At 36.4% G+C, this 22951-nt stretch overlaps 1 protein-coding gene across 5 annotated transcripts in view; it reads right to left on the reverse strand.

Annotated features, from left to right (window-relative positions):
• Positions 1-22231, reverse strand: part of vps13c (vacuolar protein sorting 13 homolog C) — an 85561-nt gene extending 63330 nt beyond the window's left edge. For 3 of the 5 annotated variants that reach the window (XM_036586525.1, XM_036586524.1, XM_036586527.1), the window contains exons 1-20: positions 21994-22231; positions 20625-20668; positions 20122-20164; positions 18312-18407; positions 12481-12582; positions 11241-11350; positions 11051-11110; positions 10290-10349; positions 9921-10001; positions 7477-7534; positions 6125-6252; positions 5593-5699; positions 5230-5401; positions 5072-5134; positions 4784-4946; positions 4435-4529; positions 3953-4095; positions 2584-2776; positions 674-788; positions 360-496 (exon numbers count right to left, since the gene is read on the reverse strand). In XM_036586525.1, coding sequence (XP_036442418.1) covers positions 360-496; positions 674-788; positions 2584-2776; positions 3953-4095; positions 4435-4529; positions 4784-4946; positions 5072-5134; positions 5230-5401; positions 5593-5699; positions 6125-6252; positions 7477-7534; positions 9921-10001; positions 10290-10349; positions 11051-11110; positions 11241-11350; positions 12481-12582; positions 18312-18407; positions 20122-20164; positions 20625-20668; positions 21994-22093 — 2070 coding nt within the window. In that variant the 5' untranslated portion in view covers positions 22094-22231. Of the gene's footprint in view, positions 1-359; positions 497-673; positions 789-2583; positions 2777-3952; positions 4096-4434; positions 4530-4783; positions 4947-5071; positions 5135-5229; positions 5402-5592; positions 5700-6124; positions 6253-7476; positions 7535-9920; positions 10002-10289; positions 10350-11050; positions 11111-11240; positions 11351-11564; positions 11628-11913; positions 11977-12480; positions 12583-16716; positions 17109-18311; positions 18408-20121; positions 20165-20624; positions 20669-21993 lie in introns of those variants that run through there. The other 2 variants (XM_036586528.1, XM_036586526.1) reach the window with 2 other exon arrangements.
• Between the last annotated feature and the right edge of the window lie 720 nt (positions 22232-22951).

Genomic DNA, 22951 nt, shown 5'->3' on the forward strand with positions numbered 1-22951 from the left:
ATAGACATACATACATAGAGATACATGCACTGGACAGGTCAGAACAGAGTCAGACAGAGCCCTTGGTGTTGTGATAAAATTACAAAGCAAATATGAAGAGCAAATTTAACTTTAATGCTAAAATGACCATACATACTATCTATTTTAGGTAGATTAGTATGTATGGTTATGTTTTATCACACAACAGGATTGTCATTCCCTCAGACACATTATCAGTGATCAGCATCTCTCTTGCTCTGGCAGTTTCATGAATCATACATCATAAAGTTTGTACATCATTCCCGACACTCCAGTCTACACATGTTTCTACAGAACTTTGATGAATAATAACACTCACTTATAGGTTACCAAATACTTACCTGTAAGCTACCAAAGTCCACAATCATGAGGTCCGATTTGCTGTGGTAGAAGCCCGATTTTGGCACCAACAGGTAGGAGGGCTTTAGGTCAATTCTCAAATCCAGAACCTTGCGTGTCTCAATAACGTGAGACAGACCTATAGTCAGAAAAAAAGGAGATTTAAAACAGGATTACTGAGTGTAGCACATACTTTATTATAACACTGTCTTATATGAAAGTCTGAACACCCCTGGTCAAATTACACGTTGATCTTAAATTTTTTTTAGTGCCATATTAGGGGTGATTTTTCCAAATTCTAGGGAAACTGTGTTACCACTGGCTGTCTTCTCCTTAATCTCCTCCAGTTTGCTGAGTGTTGCAGAGGTTATCACCTCCAGGTCCACTCCTTTCCCTGTCTTAAAGAACTCCGACAAACTGTTTACTGTCAGCTACAAACAAAACAAAATTAAAAACATTAAAAACAATTAAGAATTCGGTTACCGACTTAAGACAACATTTTACTTGTGTTAAGTCATGACAGTATTTTGTACATTGTTCATAATTCTCTAGAAGTCCCTAATGCATAATTAGCAAATGTGTACTGTAGTCTGACCTACACATTCTACAAGAAATTTATGGTACTGCAAAGAACTGCTATCTAATTATTAGTGAAAATAATTACCACAAATTCAGTAGATGCCCCATATTTCCAAACCATTAACTGTACTGTAACCTCACCATGTTTCACAGAGTTGGTGGCTGATAATGGGCATAAGCATCTGATCATAGGTTACATTCTTCTCTATACTTTTCTTTATTCTAGTACAGGTTATCAATTTGCCCCAAAACAGTAGTTCCAAAAAGCATTCAGTGTTCCCTATCCAGTCCTCATTAATTTATATTTATGTGCAAACTGTACCCAGTCGTAACATCGTAACAATCAGAACAGATTCTTGGCTGTTTTCATGTTCTCTGCAATATGAGGCTAAAACCCCTAAAAGGAACAATTTTCTTTGTTTCTTCATATTTGTTTTTATCCAAATAAAACAGGTAGTTATGTGAACCATTATTTTAAATACAGTTTGTTTGTTCCTTCCATTCCTGATGTACAAAAGGATTGGTATTTAGAAGCCTTTCTAGCCCTAGTGATAAATGAGGGTGATTGGTTGAGGAGATTTCATCATAACTGAAAGGATTCTTCCGTCATCCATTATATCTGTACTGTTCAATGTATTCTTTTGCTGTCCATGTCTGAGCTCACCAGGGCTTTCTTCCTCAAGTATACCTCAAATATACCCACGGTTTATACACTTATTACAAAGGTGCACTTTGTAGGTACAGTTATTGGCATCTGTACTAGCAAAACGCATGCTAACATGACTCTACCACCGTGGTGTCACTGCTGAGCTGAGAATGGTTCACCACCCAAATTATACCTGGTACACAATTATATACTTTTTTCCACTGCTAGAGATGCAGCAATATGACTTTTTTCCTTCCGATACCAATGCTTGATCCTTAAGAACCGGCCTGATACCAAGGAGGTACTACTGAAAGAAGCTTGACTCAGAAAGTAAAGTGTTCCTGTTAGCGTGTTTTACGCTGTTTGCACAATGTTAACAGGCAAAACTAAGGCCTTAGGAGGAATTGCAACTCATATATGACATATATACCATTGCCATCCCACAAAATAAAAAACACTACAGCACTACAGCACTAAACTATGCGGGGGAAATTCTCTCTTGGTTTTTGGCCTGTTTGAAGCCCTAATACAGGAATCCATGGGAGGATGTTTAGTTCCCACACATCTATACTGCCATTAAAAATTTTGCCATGAGCATTTTCATCCCACGATGCTGACATGCAGTTAATGTCTTTGCATGTTAGAAATTGCTCTGTGATATCAGTCATATATTGGTATCCCCATCGCCAATACACGTTGACACCAACATGGTAATGTGTATTGTGCTGTTACAAGTGTCTGTAACTAGTGCACATACAGGAATAAGTGTACTTGATAAAATGATAAAACTAACTGTATGAATTAGACAATTTGCCTACAACCTAACCTTGATGTGATGTCACTTGTGGTTGAGAAGAAGGAATTAGGTATCAGGTAAAATTAAGCAAAAATTAATAAACAAAAAATGCAATTAATACCAAACAAATGTAATGTAATGACTACATAACTGCACTACCACCTTCTAATCATTATACTGGTGTTAATGTGTGAATGGGGCTCACAGCATCATAGATCATCTCCACAGGTTGCGAGTGGACTCTTAGGAGCTGGTCTGCAGTGCTGTCCTCCGGGTTGAGCTCGAACAGGACACTGAGTAAAGAAGAGTGAGCATCTCCCCTTGACGCAATCAGAGATGGCACCACACCCTGCTGCTGCAGACCAGTCACGTACCAATGCTCCAGACTAGCCTCCACTCTGACAACACAAATATGTAGACACAGACACATATTTACACATGTTGAACACAACATACACAGTCCTGCTCTAATATATATAACTAAAAGAACACTTACCAGTTTAAAGGATCTGTTTATACTCTTAACGAACTGGCAACTCAGTACACCCATTACCTTCAGACAAATTGTACATTCCAACAAATCATATGTCACGTGACTACGGTGTATGGTATATATCAACACACTGAGTGTTTCTTGCATGAGTTAGTGTTCACTTTTGCACTGAACTGGGTAAAACAAGAGATCTTAGTGACTTTGGACATGGCTTGGTACTTGGCATTACATGCAACAGTTCCAGTAGCTTCCCAACAACTGTTTTCTTGGGCTTATCATGTACAACGAAAATAAAGCAGTGGGTCAGCCTGGGTTTTATAAGCTTCGTCACTGTTGATGCAGTACCTATGGAGAGTTTGGCTCCGTAAGTCTGCACTGACATAGACAGACACATCACCACAGCGCTGACAATTCCACCAATAAATTGCCGATAACCTCTTTAAGAAAGCGACACAATCAATAATGTTGTTATTTTGAACAGCAACCTAACAAGATATCAGCAATAAGGGGCTAACTTTCTAAACCAATTACTGTTACTGAAAAAGGAGATTTATGCAAGGCTTTCTGGAGCTCTTAAATAGAGGTATAACTCCCTTGTTCGTAGTAGTTATATAGCATAGTGGATAATGTTACATCCTTGTAATGGAATTCATATCACTGGTCAGACAGTAATGCTAGCTTTTTTGGCTGCCTCCACGTTTGGTTTCCAAACATGATTACACTCTCTCTCTCTTGGTAAGTGTGTCTACAATGCACTGTAGATTAATTTAATTCACATTCATGTTTCCTTTTTTCTTTGAGCTGCCCCCTAAATGTCTGTCTACAGGTTTTCACATGATGCATCTCAACATCAGCGCCAAGCAAGTTCATTCCTACATTGCTGCATTTATACTGACTTTCCAGTATGATAAAGGATCACATCATAAGGTACATATCACAACTGTGCCAAAGAAGGCACAAGATAGGTGTGTCCAATAAACTAGCAACTCAGTGTATGTAAGAACTGTATTTCTTATTAATTTCAACTGTGTATGACTAAATGCTTAGGTTTGTGTGTAGGGGAGGTATACAATGAGCCTACTTTATAGCCTGTGCTCCAGGTCTTTGGGAGACAGTGGTGCTGAGGTCAATCATCTGTACTTTGAGGATCTCTGGAATACTGGTCTCTTCTCGGACCGTCACTGATGTCCGCAACAGCTTGAAGTTTACTATGACTGCTACATACTGTAGTCACACATACATGCAAAAACACAAACATATAAGCATGACAGAAGTGAGATGTATTAGAGTAGGTAGTTATGAAGTTATACAGTAAACATAGTACATGTACTAAGTAAAATACACATAAATACATGCATTTACAAAAATGCCCAACTAAAGTAATTAATTGGTGCATTTGAATTCTCCAACTTAAATCCTGGAGGGCTTCTCTGACACAGCTGGGTCAACTTGATAATGTACTAGTTAGCCAAGTCCATTAAAGAAGGGAACATATTAAACTGTGCAGTTTAAAACAGGAATGGGCTTTCAGAATCTTGATGTAAATGTATTTGCAATACAAACGTGTTTAGGTAATGCCAGGTTATGGGAGCTCTCGCTGTAGCCGATAGCGGTGTATAACTTGGTTTTCTCGTCAGTGGTCATGATAGCATCTAGACCTTCACAAATACACAGAGACAGACAGACAGACAGAAAACACACACACACACACACACACACACATACAGTGAATATGAAGATTTACATTAATTTGGATTTGTGATTATTCATTCATGATTTAAGCAGGTGGATTATCTGCAATAATAACTTATTATTGATGTGCGAGTTATGCAATGCACTCTTAGTACTATTATGACACAAACAGAACAATGGAGATAAATTAGAAAATAAATGTAAGAATACATGCACTCACTCTCTAGCTCTTTGTCCTCTTCTTCTTGTTCTTTCCTCTTTCCTTCTTTTCTGCCAAAGAAGCTGCTAAAGAAACCTCCTCCTCCTCCACCTCCTCCTCCTGCTGCTGCTTGTTTTTGAGCTGCTGCCTTCTTGGCAACAAGTTTCTGACCTGACCGAACCACCTAAGGGGGGATAGCAAAGAGAAGGACAGAAACAGAAAGAGGGAGAGAGACAAAGAGAGAGAGAAATTAAAGGACCAACAATAACTCCAGCTCCAGCTACTACTGCATGTTTAATATTCTTATACCTCCATCTGTGCTTGCTGTCTGGCCAATGTGATATTGAACACATCTAGAACTTTCTCCAGTTCCTAGCAAGTGAAAAACACCAATGTAATAAAATGTACTGTACATCTATTAACATATGTATAATCATATATAAACATGATATTTATGCTTTCAGTACCAAGATCTGTTTTTCAGTGTCTTCTCTGATCTTTCCCTGAGTCAGTTTGGCTTTGTATACAGCTTTGTAGGCTTTCAATGTCTGTCTGTGCTTTCTGATATTGGTCCAACTCCACATCTGGTTGAAGTGCCTGATGTGCACTTCCAACACACTGTTGATGCCATACATCCACCTGGAATGCAATTATAGCACAGAATCAGTATGCAGCACATGAAAACTAATATTAATAATAATTATTATAAATAATAGTAATAATAATAAAAGTAGGACCTGCCAATCACACCATTCAAAAATGAAACAAAATAAACAACCAACAGGTCATTGTGAACTAATCAGTCAGCATATAGGATATTCAGTACCTACCACTGCTTGGCATGTTTGTGGACGGGAACATCTGGTCTGAACTTTCTGTAGGGAGCATTTTTCACCATACAGTCTATGGACTCCAGTAGATCAACCATAGACAAGTACTGTAAGAAAATGTTATCCAGAGGCAAAATAGATTAATCTGCTGACAAATATTCTTTCAACATGTGTTTGGGGCCTGCACTGCCATCTAGCTAATATAACTGCTAATCTTGTTGAAAGAAGTCTCCCAAAAACCTGCTTTTAAAACTACCGATAATGTAGATATGGTTTTAAGAGGTGTACAAAAATGTGCAAAACTTGCCTAATTGCCTTAATTTTAGTAAAAAGAGCCAAACACACAATCAGCTACTTCTCAATGTTTTTCCCCCATTTTTGACCAGCCCTCCATCAAATACATATATATGACGGAGAGAAACGAAATTGTTCTCCAAGTCTTAGTCACTTACGTTCATGTGATGTGTTCATGTGATTTAAAAAAAAAAAAAGAGTGTGATCTGTATGCATGGCAGTGGACATGGAGTAGTACCTGTGGCTTAGTCATCTCAATAGCAATGTTCTGCACCTCCAGGTGGAGGTTTGCTTTGGGTGACTTCAACTCAACCTCAGCATTTGGATTGATGCACATCTTGGCAGAAGCAAAGATGGGTTTGAAAACTGTAAAGAAAAATTATTTTATAGTACTGTACCATTACAGAGTAAACAACACATTCAGCATTTTAAACACCTCTCAAACCCAAAGGAGAACTGCCAGAAAATTAGAAGCATTCAGGATAAGTAAAACAGTGGGACAACACAGAGGGACAAATGAGCCTTTATATGTAAACACTAACTTACAAGAAAGTTATTTTGGTCTATTTTAATCATTTATCGATAAGTAATACTAAAAGTCCAGAATATGACAAATGGGTCAAGGCAATTGCTTTTCATAATCTATCTGAGAGAAGTCACCACTTGAGTTTTGCAGTTAGACAATGTGTACATATAACTTGAAAACTACACTATCATTCTGAAGTTTGGAATAACTCATCATATTAATAACTGTTATTCAATAATAACATACAATGCAGACTGAAATGTTACAAATTAAACAAAAAAATTTAAAGTAATGATTGATTCACAGTGCAAAGTATTTTGGGAAGTATTTTGAGTATTTGGGAAGAAGTAGTTATGATGCGGTAAAAACTGAAAAAGGAAAAATTAAGTAATAAACTGCAACTATCCTCTAACTAACGAACTTCTTGTAACAAAATGCCTATCAATAGCTATTTGATCAGGAAGATATCTGGTTTGGCTAATCAGTGACTTTTGCACAGTACTCTATGTGCAACAAAACGGTGGTCAAGGACTGAAAACAGTGATTCCAAACATTTGAATGTGTTCAAACTTTTGAACAGCATGTGGATTTGTGCTGTAAAAAGTTTGGATGCCCCTGTTAAATTACATGCTTTGTTGAAATTCTAAGTGAAAATAACATTCACTACAGAGCACATATTTCTGCACACTTTTTATGTGCTAAATTTAACATACTGGAAAACAATAAAACAGAATATGTGGCCTGTGCAAAAGTTATAGTTTTTTACAATACAAAACTCTAACATAAAACTAGAATTTGCATTAAAATGCCATATTTAAGCTTGTTCCCTGTAGAGGATGTGTACTTATTTTCACTACAACAAAACATATAATTTGATCGGGGGTTTGCAGACGACTGTAGTTTTGCAGTGTTTAAATGTCAAAATTTCCTTTAGTGTAGACACAGCATATAGTAGATTCATAGCTCTTCACAAAATGTAATTAACTGCAATCTGTTGTGCCTATAGCAAGACAATGGCAGATACAATACAAATCACTTCAATTTAAAAGTTCCGTAAAACATACTATATTGATAGTCTTTCAGTTCCTCATTTTTGGTGCTGATTCCTGCTTTCAGCTTGTCCTGAAAAATATAAAAAAGAGTTTTATTCAGATAAGCTCCACATACAGAGTTTCATAAACTTAGCTTATTTATAAACAAGAAGAACACTGCAAAAACTTGCTTCAAAACTTCATTTTGTGTCTAACAAATGTGCCGTTCAGTCATTTTAATCAAATCACCCATGAACGCACATTTTTAACCTTCTAAACATGGAACCTTCTAAAAGTGAACTGCAGAGAGATTAGTCCCCTTTTCCTCAATTTTCTTGGCCAAAAAAACACAAATTGTATTTTTCACTATTCTACTGCAACTATGTCTCATCCTTCAAACTACCACAGGCTCTCTTCTAAACTGTTTTTCAGCAGAATCTAATACAGACATTGCTTGCAAGAACAGTAACTTACTTTGCTGCTCAATTAATTATCTTTGTTTTTTTATTAGGATGTATTCTTGTCAAGTTTACTCTATGTATTCCCATGCAAAAAAAGTTAAACATATATTGTTTTTTACTGATAGTTTTGGGCTGTTCAGAATCCATATTTAACGCCTACAGAGAATATTTGGTCTCACATTAAATACAAGCTAGCTCAGCAATGTTTTTTAACTGTTGAATTGCTAACAATTATTTTTGTAAAAGGCAAGTTTACTCACAAGACTTCAACATCTAAAGAATTCAAAGGGAAAATATCCCTTACTAAGTTACTTTATTCATTTATATAATGATTTGTTGTTAAGAACATAACAAGCTAAATGTTTTGCTATTTTGGGCTTTGCATCATCATAAATTGCTAATGTATGCTGACTGCAAAATAATTAATATAAATCAGATAGTCACACCAAACACCAAACTGTCCAGTAGAGTCTGCAGCCAAACCCTTCTCAAACGGTCATGCTGTTCATGTATTAATCCTTGACTGTTGCGTTGCTTAGCAACCACAGCCTACTCTTAACTAACTAAATTGCTTGGTGTATAAATTATTTATTGCAGTCATTAGTAATAATAAATTTACACTGATGTATCTTATATACAACAAACATGAAAATATTAGCTATATCCAACTATACCTGAATTCTTTCTCTTATAACTACAACAGGAGATCAACATAAAAATTTAATTGAAAAAGGTTTAAGAAAAGCATTAGGTCTTCTTCTACACAGATACACTGCTGAACGATTGTAGAAGAGATCTATAGAACAAAATAGTAACTATTATTCAGCTAAAACATGGGCGAGATGAATTACACACAAAGGAGTTAAGCCATCTTGGGGACATTATTTTGATCAACTTGAAAAATTCATGTGTTGATTTTCAGGATTTCAGAAATCCTCATACAAATTTAAAAAATGACTTAACCATATCTAGGAGAAGTAAAGCAGATTAAGAGGAGATCTTATTTAGACTATTTTTTGCTCAACAAAACTCATTATAGTGCTGTTTGTTTACTGGCCAAAAAACCTAGTCATTCAAGTTTTCACATTAGCAAAACAATGGTCACAATCTAGATTTCTCCCATTATAGCCCCCTGTTCTTCTACTGGACTTCTCACCTCCCAGATAATCATCACATAACTATCAGACTGAAGCATATCTGCACTTTTGTCTTCCAGAGTAATTTCCCACATACAAACAGAGAATGAAAAATGCAAGAAGAAAGAAAGCAACAAAGAAAGCAAGAAGGAAAGAAACAAAGAAAGAAAAAGAAAAACTGAGAGCGGAAGTGTAAGAGCAAGCAAGCTGCAGTGCAATCCACCCATGTATACAAGAGCAATCATATTACGCATTTTATTGGCTACAGTCTATCTACACAGCTAATACAACTTTGGTTCTTAAGCCCAGATGCAGACAGGTCAGATCAGTCATTTTAGTGCTGCAAAATGCAAAAGAGCACTTTCTCAATCAACATATCTGCAAAGTAAACACATCTACAGAACTCAGCGTACTATGGTTAGGATGAGTCACCACTTGGTTTTGGAAACTAAATCTGAAACTGGGCATAACACAAGATTTCTGCACACATATGTATCATCTAATAATGTTAGAACATGCTACATTAAGTAACTTAAGGACATGCTGGCCCTGCATGCAAATTAGCCTTATAATCATAAAAACATTGTCTTCTGTGTGTGCTAATATGACTTCTAGTGTTTTAGAAGAAGAAATCTTTCCTCTAGCCTAAGCAAGGTCACTTTATTTAGACTACTGACAATGTAATATGACAAAGGTAATTCTTGCTTATACAACAGGCAAGGAAAGACAGGCTTGGTATTATGACAGAACCATCCAGTTCTGACACAGTCTTCTCTTGCTTACAGATACTTTATTATCAGCAAACAGGAGTCATATTTAGTGAGAAAGCAATTGGTATTGGTTGCAGACAACCAAAGAAGAACAGGAGAGAAAACACTACCAATATTTCCTCCCATGAGCCTCGGTAGAAGATTGGGCTGTTAACGTTCCAGTAGGCACACAGACACTCCAGCCGACCCAGCTGAAACACACACACACACACACACACACACAAACACACAAACACACACACACACACACACACACACACACTTGAGATTTTGCAAACCAAAAACTACAAATACTTTATATGCAACTGCATATGAAAAGAAGAGACAAAACGGACTAAAAAAACCAAACGTACCGAAACCAATAACATTACTGATAATACATGAAACTCAGTGATTGACATCACACAAATGTGTTAGCTAATACATTATTTTCTCAATTAAATTAGATTTTCATGAGCTATTTCTTTACCCTGTTTTACCTTATAGATGATTTTAGCAGCTTCATTGAGAATGCAAGCCCTCCAGTTCTCATCTGTTGTCTGGGAACGGAGAAATATATAAAATGTCAGTATTAAGGGGTCATCTGACCTAAAGCTAGAGTTCAATATATTATTTGTCAAGTTAGGTAGTGTTTTGTAGTGGAGCATATGTTCCTCACCCTCAGAGAGTATTTACGATTTTAAAGCGTTTTTATGTTTTTCGTTCATCAACATTGATCAATGTTTTCTCACTACAATACCCAGCATGCATTACCCATTGGGAATCCCTGCAATGCTTAACTGATCTATCTGCTAACCAAGGCACTAATCTGATAATCTGGCTAATAAACACAACCAAGTCAGCATTATTGTAACTTCGGTCATCAAAAAAAAACAGCAAAGAAAACAATGACTCAATCTCTACTCTCTAATCTTTCCTTCTGCACTCACCAGCAAATGAAAATAAATAATATTTAAAAATAGCCCACCCCAAAAAATCCACCCCTAAAGCAGCAGATGTTTTTCAAAAGCTCCTCCCACCTTAAAAACACAACAACAAATGGGGGTTTTCCTTGTCTTTAAACCAGAAAGTCTCACTGTAGAGATTACTGCGGCACTGCTATAGGAGGCAAGTAAACATGTTTACAACAGACATAACAATGATTAAAATTTTCAGTGGTTTCATTGGCTAGAACGTCCCTTTAAAAATATATTGGATTGCAGTTTTAAACAAAGAAGTATGTATGTGAGAAAGATATCACCTGCAGGCTGAGTTCGGAAAGCGTCACACCCATGGAGAGAGGCCTCTCGGGGTCCGACACCTGAAGTTAGTAAGTATATTACTAATTACACACACGCCATGTACATTAACACATCCCTTGCATTCAAACAAACCTATGTAAGTGTGTCTTTCTGATAGATCACATCTACACACACATACACAGTACTTACATCGTCCTCATATCTGATGTGGATGCTGGTGATCTTGACCTGAAGATTTTTGATGACTTGTGTGGCCAGTTTCTCGGCAAATGTGTCTTTTTTCTCTTCCTGGGGCTTTTCTACAAAAGAAGTTTTGAGAAATAATGAGTTAACAAAAACTTCAGTACAAAAACTGACCTCCAGTCATTCACTGTAGTCTTATTCACAGAGGAATACACGGACACCAAGCACTGAATTGCCATTCAAGGAGTTCAGAGTAACTACTAACAATATAGTCATATTCTGGGCTACAGTAGGAGAGCTAGTCATCAGCAGTAAATCCAGAACACCTACCTGGTTTCTGGTCATGCTTTTTAGACCTCCTAAAGGGTTTTTTATGCTTTTTATATTTACGTCCTTTGTCTTACAGAGTGCAGCATTGGGAGAAAGAAAACAGTCAATAAAGCAGAAGAACGCTAAGATCATTCATACGCCTGTGTAAGTACACATGGACAAAAAGCACACGCAAAAAACTTACAAAACAGCAAGTGGGCACACATGTATGCATACACACATAAAAGAAGCAGAAAAAAAGTTTATAAGTCAAAAATTATAAATTTATTGGACACACTAATGTGAATATTTACTCTTCATAAATCTCTATATAAACTACAGCACTACATGGATAAAGCTCTGTACGTACCACTTGGGGCATCCTTATAGACATAACTTTCCAGATTAAACACAAACTCTCCCACCTGAGAGTCTGCAGCCAGGCAGCGCAGCACAAAGCAAATATATATACAATAATTAGCAGGAGAGAGTGAGGATAGACGGATGGATAGACAGATTGGTGGAAGGATGATTACTGTAAATGTGCTGTAATTGATGAATCAACACATTCACAAGGTCCAACAAATGTAAATAATTTTGGTCAAAATAATTCAAGCCAATCTTTGTCCCATCAAAGTTCTGCAAATGTAACTTACTAAAAGGCATATTGCAATTACAATATGTAGCAATATAACTGCAATATATCATCCACTGTACAAGTACAAATTTAGCATAGAGGCTGATGTCCATCAGATATTAAAACACTCTCGGCAACTTAACTTCACAGACCGAAATGGATCAATGTGACTTACGTATTATATACTGATTGTGTATAATAAACAAACTACGCAATATACTGAATAATATAATGATATGATCTCTGAGGTACAGAAAAAAGGAGATATGGTATTCATAGACCAATCACTAAAAACCTTACCTCTTCGTGCTGCCAGCTGCAGGGCCTCCTCAATGCGCTGCAGCTCCTTCTGCTTAGCTTCCTGCAGGTAGCGCTCCTCTTTAGCCACATCATACTTAATAGCTTCAAAACAAACACACACACACAGACAGTTAGCAATATAGATCCATCACATTCACTACAGTCCTCATACCCACAGAGTCTGAAAAACAGTGGATTTTTTTATCAATTGGCCATCTGATTGCACAGAAACAGGGGAAAAGGATAAAGAACAGGAAAGAGAGGGATACCCACAACATGCTTGCAATTACAATGCCGATATACTTAACTTTAATTATGGAGCAGTGAAGTGCACTCTGATCATGATATTCAGGGCACTGTAAGCCATCTGCTTCATTAATACAGTAACTATTAACGCATCACTGAGTAGAGCAGCTGCTGTCATACTCCCAATCCCTGAGATGCCCAAACAAAAACACACACAACTACATGGATTAGAGGGAGAATTCTTCCTCTTTTCTGTCCAATACTGAATTCCCTGATTGTATCTGCTCATTACAATGCAAGAAAAAAAAACAACCAAAAAAAAGACCCCTTGTCTCTCCTAACCTGTGAAATTCTACTACTTGGCAAAAATAGAAGGCTGCAGTCAGCCAACACCAACCAAAGATCCAGAGAACTACCCTCTGCAATTGCCTGTCTTAAGGTTTTCTGACTCATCTAGAATAGAGTAATGCCAGAAGACTGGGCAATGGCAGGGACTGCCTAGGATAAAACTTGTCACAGATAAAGAATCAATTTAACTCTAACATTGTTTTTGTAGTATCAATACTGGCGTTTCTACAAGGTCTCTTTGCAGGACAATGGAGCCACTGTCCAACACTGTTTGTATTAAGTGAAGCGTGCTAAAGAAATCCAGTTCCATAATGCAACCCTGAGGGAAACAAGCATGTTATTGCAGTTGTTTATTTCTCTGTACACACCACAAACGCATACACATACACAAACCCTGCTTTCAGCTTTTGATTCTTCACTTAAGATCCTCCACTGTCATCATTTAGCATGCATGATTAGCACCAAAGAAGTGTGTGCACAAGTGAGTCATCAGCTTGCAGACCTGGGTCAAATACTGAACTTAACTAAATATTTGAAAACCAATGATGTGCAAATCACTTAAACCCTATATCTAATTTAAAATAGTACAAAGACACCATATCAAATGTTACAAATGAGAAATTTTACTGTTTTTTGACAGTCTGTTTAGCGCCAAGATACGTTTACTTTTGCTACAGAGTCATGTTGATGTAATACATGCATAATGTGCTTTGGCATGGTCTTGCTGAAATAAGCAAGGCCTTCCCTGAAAAAGATGTCATCTGGATGGCAGCATATGTTGCTCCAAAACCTGTACACATCTTTTAGCATTAATAGTTCCATCACAGATGTGCAAGTTATCCATGCCATGCGCACTCATGCACCCCCATACCATCACGGATGCTGACTTTTGAACTACGCGCTGAGAGCAAGCCAGATGGTCCTTCTCCTCTAACCTGGAGGACACAGCGTCCATGATTTCTAAAAAGACCACAGGACACTTTTCCACTTCACCTCAGTCCGTTTTAAATGAGATCGGGCAATTTCAGAGAAGGCGGCGGCGTTTCTGGATCCTGTTCATATATGGTTTCTTCTTTGCTTTTTAGAGTTTTAACTTGCATTTGTGGATGCAGTGACAGACTGTGCTCACAGACAGTGGTTTTCGGAAGTGTTCCTGAACCAATGCAGTGACTTCCACTACAGAATCATGTCTGTTTTTAATGCAGTGCCGCCTGAGGGCCCGAAGATCACAACCAACTAATACTGGTTTTGGACCTTTGTCCCTTGCATACAGAGACTTGTTGGGATTCTCTGAATCTTTTAAAGATATTATGTACCACAGATGATGAAATCCACAAGTTCTTTTCTATTTTATGTTGAGAAACTGGTTGTACTAAGAGACAATTAACCTAATGATTTGTGAGATGTTCCATCAGGTGTTTTTTACTATTACCCAACTTTACCAGTCTTTTGTGGCTCCTGTCCCAACCTTTTTTGAAATGTGTTGCAGGCATCAAATTTAAAATGGACATATATGTTCCAAAAAACAACAGAATTTCTCTTTTTTTAACATTTGATATGTTGTACTGTTTTCAATTATATATAGGGCTTAAATGATTTGCACATCATTGCATTCTGTTTTATTTACACTTTGCACAGCATTCCAACTTTTTTTGGAAAAGGGTATTATATTTCAATTGCTTAATTCTGAATACTTTGATTTGGAATGTAAATGATTAACTGATTAACTGTTAACTTACAAATAAACAATTGTTCAGTGAATGCTATGGTTTAAATAACACTGATTTAATTTTATTTAATTTCTAATACGCAACAATTCAATGAAATATCTATTTAAATGCAATGGAACTCTAACCCTAATCTAACCCTAATCCTAACATTTTTGACAAATCAACTGAACTTACTCAATAGTTAACAATTTGAGCATCTGTAGATAATTTATAGAGGACTATTAAAATAAAGTGTGACAATGCAGTTTTTTCTTTTTGAAGCACTCAAATCTTATGTGTCTATGCTTTAAACAAGGCAATCTGCTCTAAATTTTGGATGTACACTACTGGAAACAACGACCATGAGCTTTATTCAGCCAAAGCTGCCCATATGTAAGCTTTCAATGTCAGCTACTAATGTTAAGTGCCTGCCTGTGTGCAATTGCAATCTATTTTGTATATTCTATACATTTTAATTATGGATTGCTTTATTGTAAAGGAAACACTGAAACCTAATACAGAACAATGTGCTCTGTTCTTGTGAATGGTGAAATCTAACTAAATCAGCCTAGTCACAAAACTGTTCATATAAAAGAAAAAAAAAATTGCTGACCCCCTTTTAAATTAGCTTTTCGAGTTTCAAAAAGTAATATATTCCGTGTGTTAAATATTAAGCATTAAAATGTCCAAAATATATTGCAAATACAAATAATGATGGTTTTATCCAACTTAATATTTTAAAAAGATTATTACTCATTACCACATTTTTTATTTAAAATTAATATTCATTTTGCCAGTCTATGCTTTTGCTCATAGAGTCGCTCTTGCTTCTGAAATCTTTCTTGTGCTTCTTTTTTGAACATTTAACAGGATGTGGGTCTTCCCATCCAAAAAAAAAAAGGACAGACCAGCAAGCATTTCATGCTGATCTAAGCTGATCTATGCTGGTTTATGCTGCTTTGGTTCTGGTTAGCTATTCACCCCAGCATGGTCACACTGGTTGATCAGTATACCAGCTTTACAACATAACATATGCTGATTTTGTTGGTGATATATTGTTGGAGCATATTAACTTCGATTGCTACAGACCAGCATACCAGCATCCAAAGCACAACATTTAATGGTTTTGCTAGTGACCAGCCATGCTGGAACTTTTGTTGAAAAATTACGTTTTTAATTATCATCTGTCCATATTTATCGAAGTTTTCATAGTACAAATACTGATCTGGGATCAGTTCATGTCTTTTACAATGCACTCTATAGGAGTACACAGACTGATCAGACCTGACTTTGGATAAGGATTTTTATTCCAAGTTGCCTGAAAAATAAAATGATAAAAAAAAAAATCGTTTTATTTTATTATTTTATTTGAAACTTGGCACAAAATTAACTGCATATGCTCCTAACTGTGAACAAGTGTTGAACATTTTTACAGCCAACTACAATATTCCCACAAGTTTTTTCAAGTTTTTGACTCCTTTAAACAATGCAAATATTTCAAATACATGACATTTCCAAATGATCTAACGTGTATTTTCTAAATAAATGTTACACAACATATTTGACCCAAGTCTGTTAAGTGGGCTAATAATTTGCCTTTACATAAAGAGATTACTAGACGGATAAAACGTGTCAACTTCGCATTTCAACGACACATAAATATGACACCTGATTACACACACTGAAACATTCACACAAAGTTAACACACAAAAGAAATTTTGACAAGGGTTGATAAACAGCTAACAAATTTAAACAAAAGATAAAGCATGGCCCAGACAATAAAAGTAATGAACAAGTCCATTTTGAAAATGGTGAGGAAAAAGTAGACCACAGAAAAAAATTGAAACAGCACCACTTGGTAATCACTTTGTAATTGATTGGTCCTGGACCCCATCCACCACCCTAAGTCATATCACGTTGTACAAGTCTTACCATTATAAGGAGTGGTAAATGATTTACAATCAGCTGGAACATGTAAAAAACATAATTGAAAATGTATCTTTAACTGTTTACAGTAACTGGAGTATGCCATGAGTCGATACATCCATTTCAGTCGATAGACAAAGTTCTGTGCTTGTACTGCATTAGTTTGCTAGCACTGCATCAATCTAATATACTAGGCACTAATATTAATGAGTACTAATATTAATGAGTCACATTAGGTCACCTGTATTGCCCACACAAAGGCCATTCCATTTCACCCATATCAATAGACAGTAACATTACAATATTTAAGACACAAAGCAATGCCAAAGGCATTGTTTGAGTATTTCTTTGTAGAAATATAATACTGAATAGAAAATGCATGTTAAGTCATACTTAGTGGTTTCTTTCAACTCTGCATTTATATTACAGCAGAACAAAGAAACTTTTGTTTCATCAGCCACTGATTATTATAGAGTATTGTCAGAGCTGCAGTGGCACGAAGAGGCTTTTCTTAACTTCATTCAAATAAGAATTAAGTTTTGCCAGGTTGCAGCCATTGTTGAAATGTACTGCAGCATTACATGATAAAATCAGCGTTGGGAAGACAGAGGAGAAATCAGCAGGGTATGTTTACACTGTTTCACTTTTTCCAAAACAATATAAGACTTTTCCTAACTAGTAGAAAACTAGCCCAGAACTCAGCCTGGACAGCTGAACTTGCTTGCATTTTGGCAACACACCAACAAAATGCCCAACAGTAAGTAAGCCCTTTGGCAAGGCCTTTGCTTCACTGTAATGTAAATGGAGAGACAGTTATTTCATAAACAAGGTTGGAATTTGAACCAAAATAATTGAATAGTTAAAGTGAAGATTTCCTGAAATCAAGTGCAATAATAAAGATTGTAAAACCTATAAATAACACAATTAAAAAAGTAACTATGTATGCGCATAATGGCAAGATGTGTGCTGGTTGTCATCATCAAGATAATATTTTAAGTTAGAAAGACTTTACAATAACAACAGCTTAAATTCATGCACCTGGAAACTGAACACAAATCATAAAGATTATGTCAATTAGAAAGAAGCAAATAAGCTTCACAAATAAAAATATATTACAGTACATTTTAGAAACATTGTCATCGTCATCACTTGACAGCCTATAAAGTCGAGCATTCCTGATAGCTAAGTTTGTCTAAGTAAATGAGGTAGGTTTGTTTTAATTCTCTAATTTTGTACATTTGCATTGCAAATGTCACCTAGTTCTCCAAGTAGCACTGATATGGTTGGACTGCAACGCCTAATCAACCCTACATTATGTAGTGAAACTTTGTAACATTTAGTCCCAGCGCTGGGTTAAATAACAGTTTAATAGCTTTCCTCTCTTCATGTAGTCTGTGTCTAACAGTCTTTGCAAAGCTTTCTCAAGTGCACCAAATAGCCCTCATAGATTATACAAGTACAAATCATTCTCCTCTTACAAATGACTGTGGATTATGTAAAACCTTTATTTAAAGGTAAAAAAAGGGTTGGGTCCCACAATATCAGTTTACTGCTGCCACAATAACACAGACCCAAAAAGGGCACAGGAAAGAAATACTCACTCGCTCCAGGAACTACAAGGAGATACAGACCGTCTAAGGTAGCAACCACAGCTTCTGTGTATAGGTTCTTCCAGGGAATCTTTAGGGTTAGTTTCCCTAGAACAAATTAAGTTATGTAAATGTTATGTAGCCTACAGTTTAGAGGTAGTTATGAAGTTATGTACATATTATAAATCATTATAACATAAAATAGTACTGGTGATTTTCTAAGGGAAAACAGTTTATGACCATTTATGCTTAATATGACTAGGAACATAACAGGGAAAAAAAGCTTCCTTTTGACTTCAGGTTGACTTTTGAGTGACCATTGGTACCCTAACAAAAGGTCTGCTGTAAAACATCTACTTCTAGAAAGAGTAATGTCTATTTCTAAAATGCATCCAAACTATATAAGACAGTAGTGGTTTTACCAGAGCTTCTGGGACAACACATTTATTCAGTCTGTTATGGGTGGCTTAAATTGGAGGTCAAATATTAACGTTTATAATTTTAGACTGGCTTTTCACCAGGCAAATATTTGTCATGTTCGTAACGACTGCAGCTTTACAGTGTGTAAATGATTTTAATAGGCTATATCACATTTTGATCTAGTTAGCCTCAGTACTGTCATAGTTCAATTGTTCTATTTACATAACCTATTTCTAGCCAGTTTTTCCTCCCCATGTATGGTGAATAAAACACCCTGTATCTATTATTACAGTAAAGTTACTATTTATACCTCATAATAAGGTAAAACAATCAAATAAAGAAAATAACACAAATCGTTTAACTACAGCAATTCACCGTCACTACCAGTTATATTAGTATATTAGCAACGCTAGCCGGAATTAGCATTGGTACAGCAGTGGGAAAAGCTTAACCAGAGACTACTCATAACATGAAAGTTTTTATATCACACACTGGTACATAATGACGTGTAGCTGTCCTATATTCATGACAATATTGTAATACTCCTTAGTTTATCTTTTAGCTGTGATATTTGCAGCGAATGTGAAACATGGAGAGAAGCTGAGCAACTTAATTTTTTAGGTGAGGAAAAATTTATGCTACATGAATGTAAAGAACATAAAGTAATTATAATGGCAAAAAGCAACAGTGTTTCCACAGCCACTGTGTTAACAAGGTTGTTTTTTTGCTGTTACAATCGCTTTCTATGCTTTACATTTACACAGTATGACTCTTTGTTTCTGTTTTATGCTTTTAAGCATAGGCCTAACTCAGAAGATTACTGTTTAGTCTGTAAGAAATGCCTATAAAGCTATGACCTATCTGCCAAGCTGGTGAGTCTAGATCTAGTTATTAAGAAAAACTGCATTCTTACCTATGGTATATGTAGTATGGGTACGAGTCTTTTAGTTCATACACAGACAGTCTTCAATTTCAATAATAAAAAGAATACCTTGATAATCATCGCTAACTAATAAATGCAGATCATCAAGTTTAATTGAGTAATCATGGCAGCTCTGATACAGCGTGTTAATATTTTACAAAAACTCTGCTGGACAGAAGGATCAAAATCCCAAAAAGATTATTTAGAAAAAAGCTCTAGTCTATGGGCCTAATCTATCACCATGTATTTAGTAAACAGGGCAGCTATAATCTCCTGCACAAAACCAGCCAAAATGAGTCAGCAGAAAAAGTGAAAACAGGAAAGAGAATCTGTCATATATCATTCTGAGAGAAGATTACAAGATTATGACTGCAGACTAAGAATGCACATACAAGAAAATGGGCTTTATCTGTGTGATGCCTGTTTTCTTAACTTATTTCTGACAACCTTCTAGTATTTGATGAAAAAACTGGTTCTCACCTACTTGCCCCACCTTCACTTTAAATGGTACATCCAGTTCACTCTGAAAGAGACAGTAAACACTGCTTAAAAACACTTGCCTGTCATTTGTGTGTTGGCATTAATAAAAAAGCATATCTGCTTATACAAAACAGGCACAACCACAGAATACTATTTACAAGATACTCTTTCAAAGTACTCTAGCAAACTAATAAAGTACTAAATGCATGCACTACTAGGCAACAACCTGAAAGCAGTTCCTAATCATTATAGTTCATACAACTAAAATTTTCATGTTAATTAATTATCTACGTAAAAGGCAAATTTGAAGACCAAACCACTAAGCCTGGTTCATCACCTACTGTATCAGATTTAGCACCTAAGAGGATTTAGCTGACACACCAGCTTCTCACTGGCCAAAGTGCTAAAAATCTCTCCAGGAACTGTTGCTTTATAATATGACAAAGCTTTAGTGAATGTTACTCTTCCAGATTATTCTGAACTGTTTAATGAACCGCACTTACCAATGCATTCTCCTTTACTCTCAGGTTCTCCAGTACCACATTACCTATAAACATTTTAAACGTCATCATATTAAGAACATAGATGTACATATTACAAATTAAGTAAATGGATGAGACAAACAACATAATAACATTTAAGGCCTTGATCAAACTGCAGCTGGTGTTAATCACATCAGCGTGAGTAGGTGTGGGTACAGGTGTTTGAAAAGGACTAAGCCAATTAGACTGTCCTGTTTAAAAGCTGTCTGATTGGTCACTTTACTATTGCCCCACACGTCCCTCCTCGCAACTGACAAGTATTAATTACAAATATTGATTTGCTAGTTATTACCCAGCTACAGACAATTCACAGTAATTTCCTGCAGCGCACCAGTAATGGAACGTAGTCAAAGAATGTATGCCTAGGCTACATTTGGTAAGTAGACTTGAAAATCTGGTTGAAACAACACCTTACAAACCTTGGACCGAGATTCTAAATAGCAAGACCTAAGGGAGTGCCATATGTCTGCTGTTAATCCGAGGGTAAACCACTTACTTTAAGAATTGCAATGCAAATATTTGGTTAAAGCTACAAAGAACAGGATGACAAGTACTCACACCAATACAAAGCTGAAAAAAAAAAATACTAGAAGGATGGCATTCTGACAAAACACTTCTAGTCCTTATTAAGAAATTTAACCTATATATGGGGTAACTCAATTCACTTCCTCTTACAGTTTTCTGCAGTCACGTCTTCACGAAAAAGAAAGCTGACAGGTGTGTGTGACTGAATACATTAAAGCGGTATAATTTAAAGCATGCATAATTCTGTTAATGTCTAAAATTGCTTTCAATACTACAGCACTGTGCACGCCGAACTGAAACAGAACAGCGCAGTTACAAAACAGAGCCGTATACAAAAAGATCAACTGTTAGCAAGCTTATCATGGACGAATGACGCAGGGGGTAATGATCACTTTCCGTTCACTTTAAGAAAGCCATTTCCAGAGGCACCACCACAAACTGTTCCTACTTGACATATAAAACTGCTGCAGTATTGGTTTTATTGACCGTAAACCACACAGCAGACCTATGACTTGAGTCACCCACCCAACCGCCACTGAAGAAGGCGCTGGCAGGCGTTTTAATTTAATGAATGACGTGTTATCAACCAATAACAACCTAAGAGAACCCTTCCATGTCGCTTATTCACAGCTAACGTTAGTTTGCTAATAATTAACCCGGTAGCTACAGTCTACACCAAACGAAATTACTGTACGTTTAAACCCGACATGACAATGATTTTTTTTAACGTTACACCATTTTACCGAGGCGTTTTGCGAGGTTTTATTTATCCAGCTAGCCACTTATTGTATCCTCTGCACTTTACCTCCCCAAATGCCAATCTTGAGCTGCGACTTGTCGAGGTTTTCCACATAGTCTCCGATAAACCTGTTTAGGAGATCACTGACCAAAGACTCGAAGACCATGCTGAAGCAGGACACGGCAGCCCCGTCACAGGGTTTGCGCTAGAAATGCCAAAATACTCCCGTGATGTGAGGGACTTCCCTCCGTATGACAGTCGATGTAAACGATATCGAACCTCTCGGTACGCCACTACAACGACTGCTTCGACTGCTGTTTATTACGGACAGACCAACAAATCGAGCCAAGAGCGAGGATGCCACGGTTAAGTATTTGCAAGTAACCAGTTACTTTAACAACTCCAGAAGTACTATTCACAGCTAAATTAAAGAGATCAACATTTATTAAATAAGATTTTAGTTTCCATTGCCGTAGAAAGGACTTCCTTTACAATATGGGGGAAATGACAGTTATCAAAACCAGAAGGACCCTTTCCTGTGTGGATTGTGGTTTACAGTGGTTTGTACCTTTTGAGTATTTGTGAGGAAATCATAGGCGTAGTTCATTTGTCTTCACCTCGCTTTTTTCGTGTTTTGTTTTCATAAATTGTTATGGACATGTTATCTAGTTGTTTTATAGCGAAAATACAATAAATAATGTCATAAAACATCTAGCTACAGCAGTAATTTAGCTTTCTTTTTCTACCACTAATCTGTCTGTCCTTTTATCATTAGCATTCATTTTGGGATTCTGAGACTTGAAATAGACTCAGTAAATATGCAGTTTTTGTGATGCTTCCAACGGCCCTGTCATGTTTATGGTAAAGATTGTGAAATTTCTGATTCAAAATTCATTCAAGTGGAACATTTTTAGCATAATTAAAAACGTGTTCAAAATTTGATATCCATTGCGTTATCTATGTTGACAAACCAGGGATGACTGCACCCAATAGACATTCGTATTAAGGTCTTTTGACTACAAAT

This window comes from Colossoma macropomum, unplaced genomic scaffold (assembly GCF_904425465.1).
Source record: "Colossoma macropomum unplaced genomic scaffold, Colossoma_macropomum, whole genome shotgun sequence".
NCBI lineage: Eukaryota > Metazoa > Chordata > Actinopteri > Characiformes > Serrasalmidae > Colossoma > Colossoma macropomum.